The 17,093-nt window shown below is 42.2% G+C and overlaps 1 protein-coding gene across 2 annotated transcripts; it reads right to left on the reverse strand.

Moving 5' to 3' along the window:
* Positions 1–1,919: 1,919 nt before the first annotated feature.
* On the reverse strand, positions 1,920–16,842 carry LOC149320811 (uncharacterized). 2 transcript variants are annotated; one of them, XM_089503928.1, is made up of 5 exons: positions 16,689–16,842; positions 13,964–14,957; positions 9,760–9,886; positions 6,286–7,491; positions 1,920–2,004 (listed from the first exon to the last, which is right to left on the reverse strand). In XM_089503928.1, the coding sequence occupies exons 2-4, from the start codon at positions 14,786–14,788 to the stop codon at positions 6,287–6,289; spliced, it is 2,157 nt and encodes a 718-aa protein (XP_089360054.1). In that variant the 5' UTR covers positions 14,789–14,957; positions 16,689–16,842; the 3' UTR covers positions 1,920–2,004; position 6,286. The 2 variants fall into 2 exon arrangements, with proteins under 2 accessions (XP_089360054.1, XP_089360059.1); XM_089503933.1 differs by lacking the exon at positions 1,920–2,004 and having other exon boundaries at positions 2,442–7,488.
* Between the last annotated feature and the right edge of the window lie 251 nt (positions 16,843–17,093).

A 17,093-nucleotide genomic window follows, 5' to 3' on the forward strand; every position in this document is an offset into this window, starting at 1 on the left:
CTTTCTCACAGAGAAGGCTGAAACACATCACAAAACTACAAATCCCCGGATTCCATAGGATGGAGCCAGAAAAGTTAAAGCGATTTCAAACTGCATTAATTATGCAGTGCAGACAAACCCAGGATTTGTCTCCTGGGCATCCCTCAATCATGGCAATTAAAAAAAACCCTGAATTATATTTTTGTCCCCATCCCTTCAGTTCAATGTAACACAATAATAATAATAATAATAATAATTTATTTGCTGGATTTACAGGTTACAACGTATTAAAAAGACAAAGCTAAAAACATTGGTTACAAACGTTTAAAAAACAAACTAAATACAACTAATATTAAAATATAAATAAAAAAACAGCATCGTTTAAAACAGTAAAGATCATTAAACATTAAAACAGCACGCCACATCCATGAATATCGATGGAAAGACAATCCAACAGTATGAGGAGAAATGGAAAGAAGTATCAAAATTATGGAGAAGGGATATTACGATGGCCCTTGTCGTCTCTTCAACTCTACGATTCTATTATTATTATTATTATTATTATTATTATTATTATTATTATTATTATTATTATGTTTCTGCTCATTTTCAAGGCTGGATGTTTATCTTATTTTTTAATTTTGCCCAAATGCCTCCTTAGGGGTGTGGAAGGCAATTAAAGTACAGTTGGCTCTCCACATTTGTGACTTTGACTTTTGTGCGAATTTGATTATTTGCAGATTTGATTACTATGTTCTCTCTAGGAATATCTAGGTCCTTCAGCACAAGTCTACTAGAAGTTGACCATAGAGTTGTGCTGGAGAACCTCCTAGAAGTTCCTAGAGAAAACACTTCTCTAGGCATTTGTAGGTCCTCCAGCATGATTCTATGGTCAATTTCTGCCAGATGTTGACCATAGAGTTGCACTGGAGGACATGGAGATTCCTAGAGAGGTGTTCTCTTAGGTAAAAAGAAAAGTTTTTTTTTATTTCCACTTTTTCTACATACACAGGCGCCCTTCATTCCTAACCCCAGAGAATATGGAGGGTCCACTGTATTTTGTGGTCCAGGAGGGGACATTCCCTAACAAAAAGTGATCTGGAAGTCAACTTCTGGATCACTTTATTTTGGTTAAAAAAGACAATACGCATAAATCAAAAAAGGATGAAAAGTCAAAGCAAAGAAAATGGCAACTAGATTAGTAGCAATTATAGCCTTTAATTTTAATATAATGACATTGCCTGGTTTTAGCCCCCAAAAGCTGACAAACATATACAAATGCCTTTAATCGTTAAACTAAAAATCCTCTGAGCCTAAAACACCCCAATAATCTCAAAGAAATAATGCCAATTGGGAATCCATCCTCCACAAGTACACTGAGTCTGGAATTTTATGGGTGACATATGCTTACATAACCTTAGCACTAGTTTTGATGGATGAATTTCAGGTTGTTCAACATGACGACGTGGACAAATTTGGTGGAGGATTGAAGCCAGTCACTTCTCTGTTAGATCCATGTGCACGCTGGTTAATTAATGCTGCCGGAGGAGGACTGATCAGTTGGGTGGTGGAGGTTGTAAATGTTTATTTGAAAGAGGGCTTATGTTCCAACACTTGCTAAAAGGAGCAATTGTAAGACCTTTGCTGGAAAAAAATTCACTGGATTCCACCTCCGTAGATAACTAATCTTTCAGTCTCTAATCTCTCCTTTCTAAATAAGGTCCTAGAGTGAGTGGTGACAACACAATTCTAGACTTCCCTGGATAAAATGGATAAGAATCAGAGTTGGAGGAGACGCCAAAAGCCATCCAGTCCAACCCTGTTATGCAGAAACACACAATCAAAACATCCTCAACAGATAGCCACCTAGCTTGTGTTTAAAAACTTCCAAAGAAGAAGACTCCACCACTCTCCGAGGGAACATATTCCACTGTTGGACAGCTCTTACTGTCAGGAAGTTATTCCTAATGTTTAGGTGGTACCTCTTTTCCTGTAGTTTGCATCCATTGCTCCATGTCCTGTTCTCTGAAACAGCAGAAAAAAAGCTTGCTTTTGCCTCAGTATGACATCCATTCAAATATTTAAACATGCCTATCATGTCACCCCTTATGGCATGTGTGGAAGCATTAGCCCAGTGGGACCATACAAGCAGAGTGTTACACTACATTTGCTGGATGTAGAATCTCAGTCACAATCTATCAATTGTCACTACTCATGGTGAGCAGGATCATCATGACAGTATGCTTCTCAATACTGGTTGCAAGCTTGAAATGCAAGTGTGAGAGTGTATAAAGGCAGGACATGTGGGTTCCCCAGAGGCACCTAGTTAGCTACAGTGTAAACAGACTACAGTGGTCCCTCCACATTCACTGGGGTCAGGGACACAGGATCACTGTGAACATGGAAAAACTGAATTTAAAAAAAACATAACTTTTTTTACCTGAGAGAACACCTCTCTGGGATCTCTAAGTCATCGAATGCAACTCTATGTTCAGCATCCACCAAAAGCTGATCATAGGATTGTGCTGGAGGACCTATAAACGCACAGAGAAGTGTTTTCTCTAGGAATTTCTAGGTCCTCCAGGGTGAGTGTATGGTCAACTTCTGGCAGTTTCACTGGAGGACTTAGAATGTATTAATCAAATCCATGTATAATCAAATCTGCAAATAATCAAAGCCTTAAATGTGGATGGCTGACTGTACTGGACCAGATCAAGGACTACAACTCCCAGAATCCCTCATCACTGGCTAACCTGACTGAGAAATTCTGGGTGGTTTAGTCTAAATATTGCTGCTTTTGTAAATTCCAGCTGGGCTAGGAATCATACAGCCTCCACCAGATGTGATAGACTGTGACTTCTATGTGACCCAACCTGCAAAGCCATTGGTGTAGAATGCTGGGGGTTAGTCCAACAACAACTGGAGGGCCACAAGGCTTCCACACTTGATAGGGTCCTGTGATCTTATGTTCCTTTTAACACCCTCCAGTGCCACTGCTCTTGATCTAGCTTTTCAAAGATAGCTTTCCCCCTTGATATTTTTTGAATTCGCCTACAAAAAGAACACCAAAAAGCAAAGCAATGATAAAATCCACTCTTTTACCAAAAGACATAACCATTAATTAGCAACTATGCAGCCAAGTTGTTTATAAGTCTAATTTATTCATCTTCAACTCTACATTTTTCTTATTTTACATCACCACCACAATGGGCAGAATGGATGCATTTTTTAAAAAAAGTTGGATGATGAGAACATATGTACAGAAAGTAGAAAAGAAGGCTGTGATGAAAAGGTTAGGGGGAGGATATATTTATGTATATATAAACACAAGGTGTGGGGAGAAGGAAAGTAGTAGTAAGAACAGAGAAAGACATCCAATTGGCAGAACTGGTACACCAGCAAATTATCCATATGCTAATTCCGCTCCATTTGCTAGAAGGCAAGCAGGCACCAATTCTGTTTCATGACAGCATCTTTTGTATGTCCACACTCTTCAGTCTTTGCAGACCTAGCTTTTGCCTTTTAAGTCCAGCCTGCATGAAGACTGTTCCCAAAATCTTCCTTTCAAGCATATGCCTAAGGTTTTTCTTGTCCACTCCTAAACACCCACCCACATTTCTTTTCTTAAAGAGAAGCTCCCTTCACCTAGTCAGACAATTTGCCCATTTAGCCCCGTATTCTCTATTCTTTACTATGACCAGCACTTGCTCTCCAGGGTCCAATTTATCCTATTGGCCTGTGATATCTAGTTCTTTTTCAACCACAGAGATGCTGCAGATTAGACCTACCATATATAGTCAACTATAAGTTGACCTCATGTATAAATCGAGGGCAAGTTTTGGGGCTAGAATTATGGATTTTGATATGACCCATGGATAAGTCAAGGGTAAAATTTAGGGGCATATAGCAAAGCATCTAAAGGATGAAGCAAAGCAAAATAATGTCAAAGAACGTACAAATTCCAGCAGACATAGCTCTTTGTGCTCACTCTTAAGGCTTGATGAATGAGAGAGTAGAGGGGTCAGTGCTTTTCAGGACAGATTATACTCTTTGCCTTTCACCAGGGGATGGTTCCTTCTTTTAAATAAGAGTAAAGATATAGTACTTACATTGACCTGTGGATAAGTCGACTCAGGTTTTTTAGGTCAATTTTTTGACCTAAATTTCTAGACATAAACAGTGGCTGAGTTGGCACTCTCACAACTCAGCTAGTCCACGGAAGCCCTTTGTGTGGAAATTTGGTGCATTTCCCCCTCGCCTGTGGGGCAGAACGTAACCCTACTTGTGTGTTCCTATTCATGCAGAAAACATATAACTGAGGCTGCATACACACTGCAGAAATAATCCACTTTGACACCACTTTAACTGCCCTGGCTCCATGCTAGGGGATTCTGGGAATTATAGTTTTGTGAGATATTGAGCCTTCTCTGTCAGAGCGCTCTGGTGCCACAGCAAACTGCAACTGCCATGATTTTATAGCATTGAGCTATGGCAGATAAAGCGGTGTCAAACTGCATTAATTCTGCTGTGCAGATGCAGCCCCAGGAAGGTGAGGAGGACTTGTTGATTTTGTCAAAGTCATCTATGCACAAAAGAGGGGGAAAGTTTCCAAGGGTATGGGGAGTATTTATAAAGAGTAACTGGCACTCTGTGAATTAGAACCCAACCAGATCAGGTTTACTCCACAACTGTGATATTCCAACCCAAAATGGGGGGCAGGGATTAATAGTGAGACCAGGGGCATGGTTTGCTTCTTCCCTTCATACAATATAGACACCCAAATAGGACTTTTGGAGTTCAGGAGAAAGGGAGGGGGGAAATACAAGATCAGTTTTATACAGAAATATAAAGTAGTCACATAGAAATGAAATTGTATTACAAGTCATAGCAAAAAGGAGACCACACAGAACCAAGAGCATTTTATAGGAACAAACACATTCTCCACAACCACATCCAGCCCAGCCCAGCTCTAGGCCATTGATCTATAAAAGTATTCACACTGTTTCAAAAGGTTTCCTATATGTTGCACTCAAGAATGTGCAGCTTGGCTGCCTTTACCCCAAAAGTGACTTTGCCTGAGACTCTGGGTTAAAAAAAATGCTATTGTCTCTTGAAAATCTCTTTTCCTTGCCTTTGGGGTGTAATGCCCATCAGGATTTTAGGAAAGAGACACTCTGACTCAGTTTTTCCCAATCATGGCTCCACAGATGTTGAACTACAACTTCCAGCATTCCCCAGCCAACACAGACAAAGACCAGGAGTGATGGGACTTGTAGTCCAACGGTATTAGGAGCTAGGTTTTGCAGTCTGGCATTTGAGAGAAGTGAGGGGGGGGACTTTTATGCTTTTTATTAGGAGTGAGTTGAAACTGGGATGCACCTTGGAGGTCTCAAGGCTTTGCCAATGTTGCTTCCCCCCTCCAAATTACAACTCCCAGTACAACCACTGGCCATACTGGATGGGATTTGTGAGAGCTGCAATAAAAAAGTAACTTTCCCCACCTCTGGATCAGATGCACTGGTAGACAGGAACTGCGAGCAAAAGAACCAGAGAACAAAAATAAAGTGGGGAAAAATGAAAAAGCCAGATAAGGTATTTATTTATTTGTATCCCACTCTTTTCCCAGGACATATGAACCACAAGGAAAAAATAGACCAAAAATTGTACAGTATTGTACTGTTTCCCAGAAAAGATGTACTTGAATCTACGAATGGTCCCAGCTGGAGTAAACCCACTGAATCAATGGCCTTTAAATAAGTCTTGATTCACCATTCAATAACTGACTCAGTGGGTCTCCTCTAGCTGATAGCAGGAAGAAGATTCAAGCAATGATGAGATGAATGCATGAGAAATAATTCAGTTTGACACTAACTGGCATGACTCAGTGCTAAGAAATTCTGGGAATTCCAGTTTGTTGTGGCATCAGAACTCTCTAACAAATGTCTCACAAAACTAAAAATTCCAGAATCCCATAGCATTGAGCCATGGCATTTAAAGTGGGGTCAAACTGGATTATTTCTGCAGTGTGGATGCAGCCTAATAGGTAAGGTTTTGTTGGTGAGAAAGTGTGATACAGCAGTGAGTACAATAAGAACATAGTGCCCACCAGATATGGCATCCTTGCTCCCATTAGCCCCCAGCTACCACACTGAAAGATGATGGGAGTTGTAATTGACAAACACCATCTGAAGCCATCCTTTCTTGCTCCTAGACTAGTGTGCTGGAATCAGACCAAGATTCAGTCCCACGTGAAACATGAAGTCCCCTCAAGTGACTTTGGACCGATTGCTTTCTCTCTTAGCCTACCTCACACAATTGTTGTGATGATATAAGATGGGGGGACATATCCTCCCTTGAGTTCTGCAGATGGAAGCTCTCCCCCTGCTCCAAGCATTCCTGTCGCTTCTTTCCTCGGCCCGTGGATTTTCTGATGGCTAACAAGGTGGGTCCTCCGATTGAATCTCTTCCCACACTCGGGACACCCATAGGGTCTCTCTCCAGTGTGGATTCTCTGGTGGCTAATAAGGTTCGTACTGCGGTTGAACTTCTTCCCACAGTCTGTGCATTCGAACGGCTTTTCCCCAGTGTGAATCTTCTGGTGCATCTTAAGGCCCGACCGACGGCAAAAGCTTTCCCCGCAATCCGAGCACGTATACAATTCCCGTGCCGTGTGGATACTCCTATGCCTAACAAGGTGTTTGTTTCGACTGAAGCATTCCCCACAGTCCAGGCATTTAAATGTCTTCTCCCCGTTGTGGTTTTTCTGGTGTCTAATGTAAGTCGATCTGTCGCAAAAGCTTTTATTGCAGAGCAAACACTTGTACGGTTTTTCCCCTGTGTGACTTCTCTGGTGCGTGATGAGGTGGTGGCTTTGGCTAAAGCTTTTCCCACATTCAGTGCACTTATATGGTTTATCCCCAGTATGAAGCCGCTCATGCCGGACCAGACTTGATTTGTCACAGAACTGTTTGCTGCACGAGGAGCAGGTGTAGGGTTTCTCCCCCGTGTGCATCCTCTGATGTGAAATAAGGTTGGAGCTTCGGCTGAAACCCTTCCCACAGTCTGTACATTTAAATGGCTTCACTCCCGCATGGATCTTGCTATGGCTGTTGAGGTGCGAGCTCCGCCGGAAGTGTTTACCACAGTCCGAACATTCATATGGTTTTTCTCTACCATGGATTCTTATGTGCATGATGAAGCCAGCTCTGGAGATAAAGTTTTTCCCGCAGTCAGAGCATTCGTAGAGTTCCTCCCCAGTCTGGCTTCTCTGAAGCTTATTGAGGCTGTGGAACAGCCTGTCACTTGGTCGCTTTCCTTTGGATATTGCAGGCTGGACTGTTGTTTCGCTGAGGGCCTCCACTTCAGAGGTGATGGATTCATTCTTAAGGATTTCTGTGTCTTGCTCCTGTGGTTTCCTGGGCTCGGCTTGATTTGAAATGGTTTCTTCCAAGTCTGGAGGATCTTCCCTTTCCTGCAGCATCTCCTCATTCTCGTTCCCACTTTCAACAGCTGCTGAAATATGGACAAAAGGATTACTATCATTCCCCTCATTTTCTGATCTTCAGGCCACATGCCATTCCTTATATCCAAAAGAGCACCATCCATGCACTAAGAAAGGAAATATCAGAAGGTTTGAGGGATCTGCTGCTTTGAGTGTGGAAAGGTGTCATATAAATGATATGAATAAATACATTGAAGAAGTGGGGGGACACCCTTGAAACAGAACAATAAAACCCATGCAGATTCTGTGTGACCACAGAATACTGACTGACTAGAGATTAGATGGGCAAAATGGGGAAATGGGTGGAAATGGAATGGCACAGAATAGAATGGTACCAGCGTGATGTAGTAGCTTGAGTGTTGGACTTTGACTCTGGAGACCAGTATTAGAATCTGAATTTGGCCATGTAAAAGCCCACTAGGTGACCTTGGACAAATCACACTCTCTCAGCCTCAGAGGATGGCAATGGTAAACCTCCTCTGAACAAATCCTACTAAGAAAATCCCATGGTAGGGTCGCCTTAAGGTTGCTGTAAGTTGAAAATGACTTGACGGCACACAACAACAACAAAGAATGGGTTGGCTTGAAATTCTGAAAGCCTGCGATATCCCACACTGCAACATTCTGTTGAAAGTACTTTATATTCATGTAATCATAGCAATATATCTTTCAATAAGATCATAAGGAAGTAGTCTCATGCCAGGTCCCCCAATTTGTCCATTTTGCCAATATTATTTAATCTGATTGCCACTGGCTTTTTTTGAACTACAGCTCCCAGAATCCTAGAACTAGCCTTTGTTGGCTGGGAGATTCTGAGAACAATAGTTGAAAAGGGTAAGTTTTATAAAATCTGTCCCAGCTATCTGGAAGAGTTATTTTCCACTGTTTATATTATCAACCACATTTTTATCCTAGTTGTTATCCAGACAACCAGAGATGGGATAGCCCCTGCCCACAGGTTCACAATCTAATATGTCTGACACTAAGGACATTATCATACCAGCCTGCTGTCCTGCCACAATCCTGCTAGCTTAATCATAGTATCTTAGTGCTCATTCCCACTGGCAGAATAACATGGGTTGTGATTCAGATCCACTCCGTGTTTGTAACTGATTTTCGAAAGATCCCTCGTTCTCACTATAAAAGTTGATCTTTTTTTGCCACTTGAATTGGTTTTCTTTTTTTCATCCCCATTTGCGCTGCTTTAAGCTGGGGATGGGTGAAGCCGGCAATGGAGCACAAGCCGGCGGGGGGAGAGAGCCAAGGCCGAGGACAGCGAGCAGGCACCCAGGAAGCCAAGCGTGTCATCCCTGCCAGCCCTAAAAAAGGGACACCTGCCAGCCCTACAAAGCAGCAAGTTAACTGGACCTCAAATAAGGGACATCCCTTATCATAAGAGATACCTGACACCACCAGGCAGGAATCAAACCTGGAACCTCCAGCATGCAAACCATACAAACTCTGGTGATTGAGTGATGGTCCCTTCCCAAGCAAGTAAAGACACAAGTAACAGAAAGGTTGAAAAGGAAACCACAAGCAGTTCCTGGGCCTCACTTTTGCAGGCCCTTTGAAGTCTCCTGGCACTCCCCCCAAAGCCTCCCCTGAGTCTCCTGGTTTTATTTTTAATTCCAGTGCTGTTGTGTGCCTTCAAATTAAATAGTTTCTGACTTATGGAGACCCTAAAGCGAAACTGTCATGGGGTTTTCTTGGCAAGATTTGTTCAGAAGAGGTTTGCCATTGCCTTCCCCTGAGGCTGAGAGTGTGTGACTTGCCCAAGGTTACTCAGTTACCCACAGTAAAATAGGTCCCTCAAATAGGTCAACTCAAATAAGTCAACTTCCCTCTCTTTCATCCCCAAAATTGCAGCAAGAAGTGATGTGTTGTTATTTCTGGCCACCATTTTGGAGGAAAAACTTAGGGAGACAATATATATTTTGGAAAACCGGGGATGGGGAATGGCCTCTCGAAAAATCGGGCCCTAGTCCCCTGTGCCATTGCTTATCCCCACAGTTAAAAATAAAAAGAGTGCACAGGTTTGGCTGAGAGCCAGGGTGGCGTAATGGTTTAAGTATTAGACTATGACTCTGGAGACTAGGGTTCAATTCTCCGATTGGCTGTAAAACCGACAACGTGACCTTGGGCAAGTCACACACTCTCAGCCTCAGGCGAATGCAATGTCAAACCTCCTCTGAACACATCTTCCCAAGAAACAGGGTTGCCGTAAGTCAGAAACAACTTGAAAGCACACAACAACAGGTTCAGCTACAATCAATCCATACCTACGACGCTGGCATCCTCTTCCTGCTCTTGCTTGACTTCCCTGTAGAGCTGCTGGAGGTTCACATTCAGTGAAGCATCTTCTTCGGCTGAAAAATCCAAAGTCTCCTCCTGCATCATCCCTGGCATCTGTAACAAGGGAGAACATTTTATTTATTTGTCTGTTTCTTTGTTACGTTTCTATCACAATTGTAAGGACCAGTAAGTACAGTGAGTCCTCGGTATCCACTGCCGCTTGGTTCCAGGACCCCCCATGGATACTATAATCCACGGATGCTCAAGTTCCATTAAATACAGTGGCATAGTAAAATGGTGTCCCTTATATAAAATGGCAAAATTAGGGCTAGATTTTTGGAATTTATGTATATTTATAAGTATCGTCAGGCTGTGGATTCTTGAACCCGTGGATAAAAATTCCATTGATATAGATGGCTGACTGTAATGTATTTTAAAGGGCATTTTAGGCTGTTTCAAGAGACCTTCTGACAATAATTTTTCAGGTTTGATGTCAGGTTATTATCAGTTTTGATGCCATGTTCTTATCAATTTTTAGCCCCCCCCCCAAATAATAACATGAATTTAAATTCATGGCAGTACTTTAACAACACAAACAACAAACCAACGATAGAACAAACTACTTTTTAAACTATAAGTGAGAATCATGTGACCCTCCGGATATTGTCAGATTGCATCTCCTAGCAGCCCCAGCCAAGATAGCTTATAGTGCCTTCCCTGGAGGCTGAGAACATGTGACTTGCCCAAGGTTTTTTTAAAATTAATTTGTGACCTGCTATTTTTTATTATTGAATGTTAATATGTATTAATGTGTATTATGTTACATTATTTTATAGAATGTACACCATGGGCAGGCTTATTTTATTTTATTCTATTCTATTTTTAACTGAATGTATGTACAGCACTGGTTAAATTTACAGTGCTCTATAAATAAAGCATAACAACAACAACAACAACAACAACAACAATATAAGGAGTTAATGACCAAACTTTGATTTACATTCAGCCTTCCCTCTAATAGACCAGGGAGATCCAGTTTCTAGGCTATGGGGCCTGTAGATCTGATTCAATCTGACCTACCTCCCAGGGCTGTTGTGGGGATAGGATGGGATGGTGACCCATGTACAACACCTTGAGCTCATTGAAGGAAAGGCAGGTTATAAAATGCAACTAATTACACACTGATTTTTCTCTCTCCATTTTTTCATATCATTAACAGACAGTATGGTATAGTGGTTGGTGCACTGGACTAGGTAATTCATTAGGGTTCAAATCCCAGCTTGGCCATGCAAACCGACTGGGTGAACATGGGTAAGTCACACTCTCTCAGCCTCAGAGGATGGCAGTGGCAAACCCTCTCTGAAGAAACTGGCCAAGAAAGCCCCATTATAGGGTCACCTTAGGGTCGCCATAAGTTGGAAATGACTTGAAGGCACACAACAACAAGAACTACAGACGAATGCTACTCAACACCTCCAGGGCAGCAATTCACAAAGAATGAGTCTCCAAGTGTTTTTTACTTCAACTCCCAGAAGCCCCAGCCAGTTTCATCAATGACCAGGAATTCTGGGAACTGAAACCCAAAAATGCTTGGAATATCAAAGTTTGAGAAACACTGCCCTAGAGGTTGTGGAAGTTCATTTCTCCATTTTTTCCATTCTGGCTGGGCCATTTTAAGGTGAAGAGAGGCTTTTTTCAAATTATCCAGAATGAAGTTATCGAAAACTTAACATCTGACTCACTTTCTGGCAGGAAAAATGGCCTAAAATGGTCCACAGGAGTGCAAACTTGTGGAGGAACACTTGCTAGAGAGTGTTTAGGGGCTTTGGGTGCTCCAGCTGATATGCCAGCAGTGCCGCTTCCTAGAATTGGAAGACCTAAAGATGGTTGCATATGCACTAGGATCCTCAAGGCTGAACTTCTGCAATGTGCTTTACAGTGGGTTATGTTTGCACCAATTTTAGAAATTTTAATTATAGTAGGTCCTTGGTATCTGCTGGGGTTTGGTTCCAGGACCAAATGGATGCCAACATCCATGGATACTCACATCCCATTAAATTACATAGTAAAATGGTGCGTTTGTGTGTGTTGTCTGTCTTCAAGTTGTTTCCGACTTACGGAGGCCCTAAGGCGAAGCTATCACGGGGTTTTCTTGGCAAGATTTGTTCAGAGTAGGTTTGTCATTGCCTTCCCCTGAAACTGAGAGTGTGTGACTTGCCCAAGGTCACCCAGAGGGATTCATGGCTGAGCAGGGAATCATAGAGTCTCTAGAGTTGTAGTCCAACACTTAAGCCACTACGCCATGCTAATGGTATCCTTTATGTCAAATGGCAAAATCAAGGCTTGCTTTTTGAAATTTATATATTTTGAAAAATATTTTCATGCCATAGATGGTTGAATGAGTGGATTAAAGAAATCTGTAGATATGGAAGGCTGACTGTAGTTCAAAACAGCGCAGCCAGATTGATCGGTGGTAAATCTAGGAGTAAGCATATCACACCAATATTTAAATCACTCCTCTGGCTGCCAGTTAGCTTCTGGCCAAAGTACAAAGTGTTGGTTTTTACATTAAAAGTCCCACAGCGTTTGGGTCTATGTTATCTACAGGCTTGCCTCCTCCTCTATGATCTGCCCTGGACACTGAGGTCCTCTGGGTGACATTTACGTCAAGTGGCCAGAACTAGACTGACAACTGAATCCCATTTGGGGGAAAAAGCAGGATATAAATCCCTTAAATAAAATTTTTAAAAAGAAAGAAAGAAACTGTCACTCAGCGGACATTTTCATCTGCCACCCCTAGACTGTGGAATGACCTGCCGGGAGAGATTCGACAACTAAACATGCTATCTGAAAACAGCATTAAAGAACTATTTCTATTGGCAGGCCTGCCTAGTTGTTAAGTATGAATTTTAAATTGGTATATTTTAAATTTTATGTTGGATGATTTTAATGTGTTCTGTGTTTTATACCTTTTCACTTAATGTTTTTAAATAGTTATAGGTGTTTTACCCTGCCTTAAGCCTCGGAGAGAGGCAGGGAAGAAGTACTGTCAGCCCTTCATATCCACAGATTTTTTTATCCACAAATTTAACCAGCCACGGCTTGAAAAATATTTTAAAAGGTACACATTCCAAAAAGCAAACTTTTGCCATTTGATATAAGAGACACCATTTCACTACGACACTGTATTTAATGGGACTTGAACACCTATGGATTTTAGTACCCACGGAGGTCCTGGAACCAAATCCCAGTGGATACCAAGGGCCCACTCTAAATAATAATACAATGGTCCCCCCACATTCACTGGGATTAAGAGTGAAGGACCCCCATGAATGTGGAAAAACTGCAAATAAAAAACAACACTATTATTTTTACCTGAGAGAACATCTCTCTAGGAATCACTAGATCCTCCAGTGCAACACTGTGTTAAACATCTGCCAGAAGTTGATCACAGAATCATGCCGGAGGATCTACAAATGCCTAGAGAAGTGTTTTCTCTAGGAACTTCTAGGTTCTTCAGCGCAATTCTATGCTCAACTTCTGGCAGAGTTGTGCTGGAGGACTAAGAGATTCCTAGGACATTATTACACAGGGGATGGGATGTTATTGTCCTGTCCTGTCCCGTCCCTATCATGTGATAGCAGGAAGGAGTTTCACAAAAAATTGCGCTTATCAGGATATTGTCCTGTCCAGAAAGTGCGATTGAATGTGACTGCATAAAAGGCTTGAAATCATGCTGATCCTGTGAATGTCCCATGAATGAAGTGGAATTGTCCCCTCATTTCCCCTAATTTTGTATTATCGGAAGATCCTGGTAATACAATTCCACCTCATTGACAGGACATTGATGAGATCAGCGCAATGTTGTGAGACAGTCTTTTGCACAATCACATTAAATTGCACTTTCTAGACAGGATAAAGATGTCCGTCCCCATATGATAAAGTCCTTAGAGATAATATATTAATCAAAACCACAAATAATCAAATCCACAAAAGTCAAAGCTGCAAATATGGAGAGTCAACTATAATAATAATAATAATAATAATAATAATAATAATAATAATAATAATATTGTTCTGGGGCAAAAAAAAATCAGAAACAATTTAAGCTTGTGGACCACATTTTTCCCCATCCCTGGCTTAAGTCTCTCTCAAATGTGGGGCTAGTGGCCACCCAAAATAGAGGCTCACCTGTGGCTGTGGCTGATCTTGGCTCTCCTCCTGGCGCTGCCTCCGGAGAAAATGCTCAGCGAGAGCCACTGCATGAAAACAGCTCTCCGAATCTCGTTCCTTGATCCAGTTCAGCATTTCTTGGGGCAGGATGGTCAAGAACTGCTCCAGGATCACCAGCTCCATGATCTCCTCTTTGGTGTGTGCCTCCGGCATCAGCCACTGGTGGCAAAATTTCCGGAGCTGACAGTAAGCCTCCCATGGACCCTCAGCTTCTTTGTAGTCAAACTGGCGGAAACGCTGGCGCTGGTGTTCTGAACTGAGGGGATCGGCGATGGCATCTCTTCTTGGTTGCTCCTCTTCATCCCTTCCACTTGCATAGTTTAGGTTTTGGGTTTCCCTGGTTGTTCTATTACTGAGTCTTGGCCTCAGCCTGGATACGTTTTCATTTCTAGCCCAGTGGCTGGTGGCCACCACTCCTTCAAAACATGGTTGAGAAATCTTAGCATCATCCCCCAGCCTATTCTGTGGCAACCATGGACCACTCTGTTCAGGTGTTGGGGACAGCGGTGCATGCAGGAGCTCTGGCCATTGCACCTCCCACTGCTGTGACAGTGGCCCCTGGGCCAATAATTCCTGTTTAATGCATTGCTTTGGGGCTGCCGTTAGTCTTTGAGGAGCCACCTCTGCAGGGACGGCGGCCAGGCAGTCTTCCCCAGTGCTCTCCAGTTCTCTCACTGATTCCAGTTCTTGGACTTCCATTTTGATTTGAGGCCTTCCATCCGGCTCAATGATGACGCTGCAAAGACCCAAAGTTGAGAATTCGGTTCCTTTCTCAGTAGCCATTTTCTCTTCTCAGCCTAACTCAGCTCTTTCCCTCCATCGCTTTTCTGTGCAGACGTAGTAACTCTACATATGATAGAGGAAAGCTCCTGGTTTTTGTTCTGGCCATCACGGCAAGACAACAGAGGGGTGCCACAGCATTTTCTCCATGATGTAATGTACCTCCAGGAACCTGGGCAAAATCAAAGCTTGTTTAGACACTGATGGCCCTGGCCTTATGGTTGTTTCCCTGAAGAAAATATACATAAATAATGATTAACATCACAGGGAGAGCAGATGCAGCTCCCCACCACATCCATCCCACATTGTCCTTGTTTTTGTCTGCCTTCAAGTCACTTCCAACTTATGGAGACCCTAAGACGACCCCATCATGGGGTTTTCTTGGCAAGTTTCTTCAGAGAGGGTTTGCCATTGCCTTCCCTTGAGGCTGGGAGGGTGTGACTTGTCCAAGGCCACCCAGTGGGTTTCAGTACATTTAGGCTGTGCTTATGATACTGCAGTCTTTGAATCTGTATACAGTACTTTGAATTTTTATATATATATATATATATATATATATATATATATATATATAGTGTGTGTGTGTGTGTGTGTGTGTATTGAGCCAGCATTCTGTAGTGGTTTCAGCTCTGGAGGCCAGGGTTCAAATCCCAGCTCAACCCTGGAAATCCACTAGATGACCCTGGGCAAGTCACACTCTCTCAGCTTCAGAGGATAGCAATGGCAAAACCCTTCTGAACAAATTTGCCAAACAAAGAAACAAACAAACCTATGATAGGTTTGCCTTAAGAGTCACCATAAGTCAGAAATGACTTGAATGCCATTCTCTTCTCCTTGTGTCTTTTCTTTTTAAATTGCAAGCCGGAGGGTAGGGAATCGACACATTAACAATCTGTAATCTGAGAGCCTTTGTAGCTGAATATGGGTATCAGTACTCTAAATAAATAAATAAAATATAAAATATAACTGAACTGAATCCAACCGCAATAGTTGTAGCATAAACAATTAGCAAAACTCAAAGAATACAACGTATTATATATACATACATATATACCGTATACTCGACTATAAGTCGACCTCATGTATAAATCGAGGGCAAATTTGGGGGCTGAAATTATGGATTTTGATATGACCCATGGATAGGTTGAGGGTAAAATTTAGGGGCATATAGCAAAGGATCTAAAGGATGAAGCAAAGCAAAATAATGTCAAAGAACTTACAAAATCCCAGCAGACATATCTCTTTGTGCTTACTCTTAAGGCTGGATGGATGAGAGAGTAGAGGGGATTGTTGTTTTCAGGACAGATTATACTCTTGCCTTTTACAAGGGGATAGTTTTTTCTTTTAAATAATAATTAAGATACACTACTTACATTGACCCGTGGATAGCTTGACTCAGATTTTTTTGGGTCAATTTTTTGACCTAAATTTCTAGACTTATACATGAGTATATACTACACACACACACACACACACACCCCTATATACACATATATATGGATATATATATAAACCTTTATTCCTCGCCTTTATTCTTTATACTGTATGCCTTTTGTGTTGCCATTGTTTTGCCTTATGGTATGTTAACTGTAACGAAGGTTTCTTGTTGTTGCTGTATGCCTTTACATACCTTACCTTTATACTTTGAATTTTGCTACTCCTTTATGCCACAGCTATTGCCATTGCATTCAGCTCCAAGGTGAGCAAGAGCAAACCCATCTGAATTCTGGTCTGAGATAGCAAGGGAAAGGGATTAAGGGGACAAGGGGGAAAAATAAATAAGAAACATTCCCCTCTCCAAAAAATATCTGCTTTTGACATTTACCCCAAAAGCCCAGGCCAGGCCTCCCCTAGTCTTTCTCCCAATGGCAAGGAAAGCTCCAGTCTCCAGAGGCACACTTACTTGCAAGGGATTGCTTGTTCTGGGCACTTATTGCAGAGGCAGCAGCACACTGTGGGGTGCCAAGTGTGTTTCAAAGGAGACACAACCCAAACCAGCTGGGCAATCTGCAGAAGAGGTGGCAAGGGAGGTGCACTCCAACAGAGAGCAAGATCCCTCCTTCTTTTCCCTTGCCATCCCTCTCTCTTCTTCCTCTCTAGCAAATGGAGATCTGTGGACTTAACCCTAAGAGGGCTAAGCCTGGGCTGTTTTCCATCCATGCATGGACTGTGGTTGCTGTGGTTGTCGTTGCTGTTGTTATTGCAGGGTGACCAGGTGACCTCCTTTACCAGGGCATGCCCTGCATTTCAAGCTTCTGTCCTAATATGGGGCTCCAGGCGGCTTGCAATAATTTAAAAAAGGAGACAG

This window comes from Sceloporus occidentalis, unplaced genomic scaffold (assembly GCF_023333645.1).
Source record: "Sceloporus occidentalis isolate IW3139 unplaced genomic scaffold, rSceOcc1.0.p SCAF_1, whole genome shotgun sequence".
NCBI classification, from domain to species: Eukaryota; Metazoa; Chordata; class Lepidosauria; order Squamata; family Phrynosomatidae; genus Sceloporus; species Sceloporus occidentalis.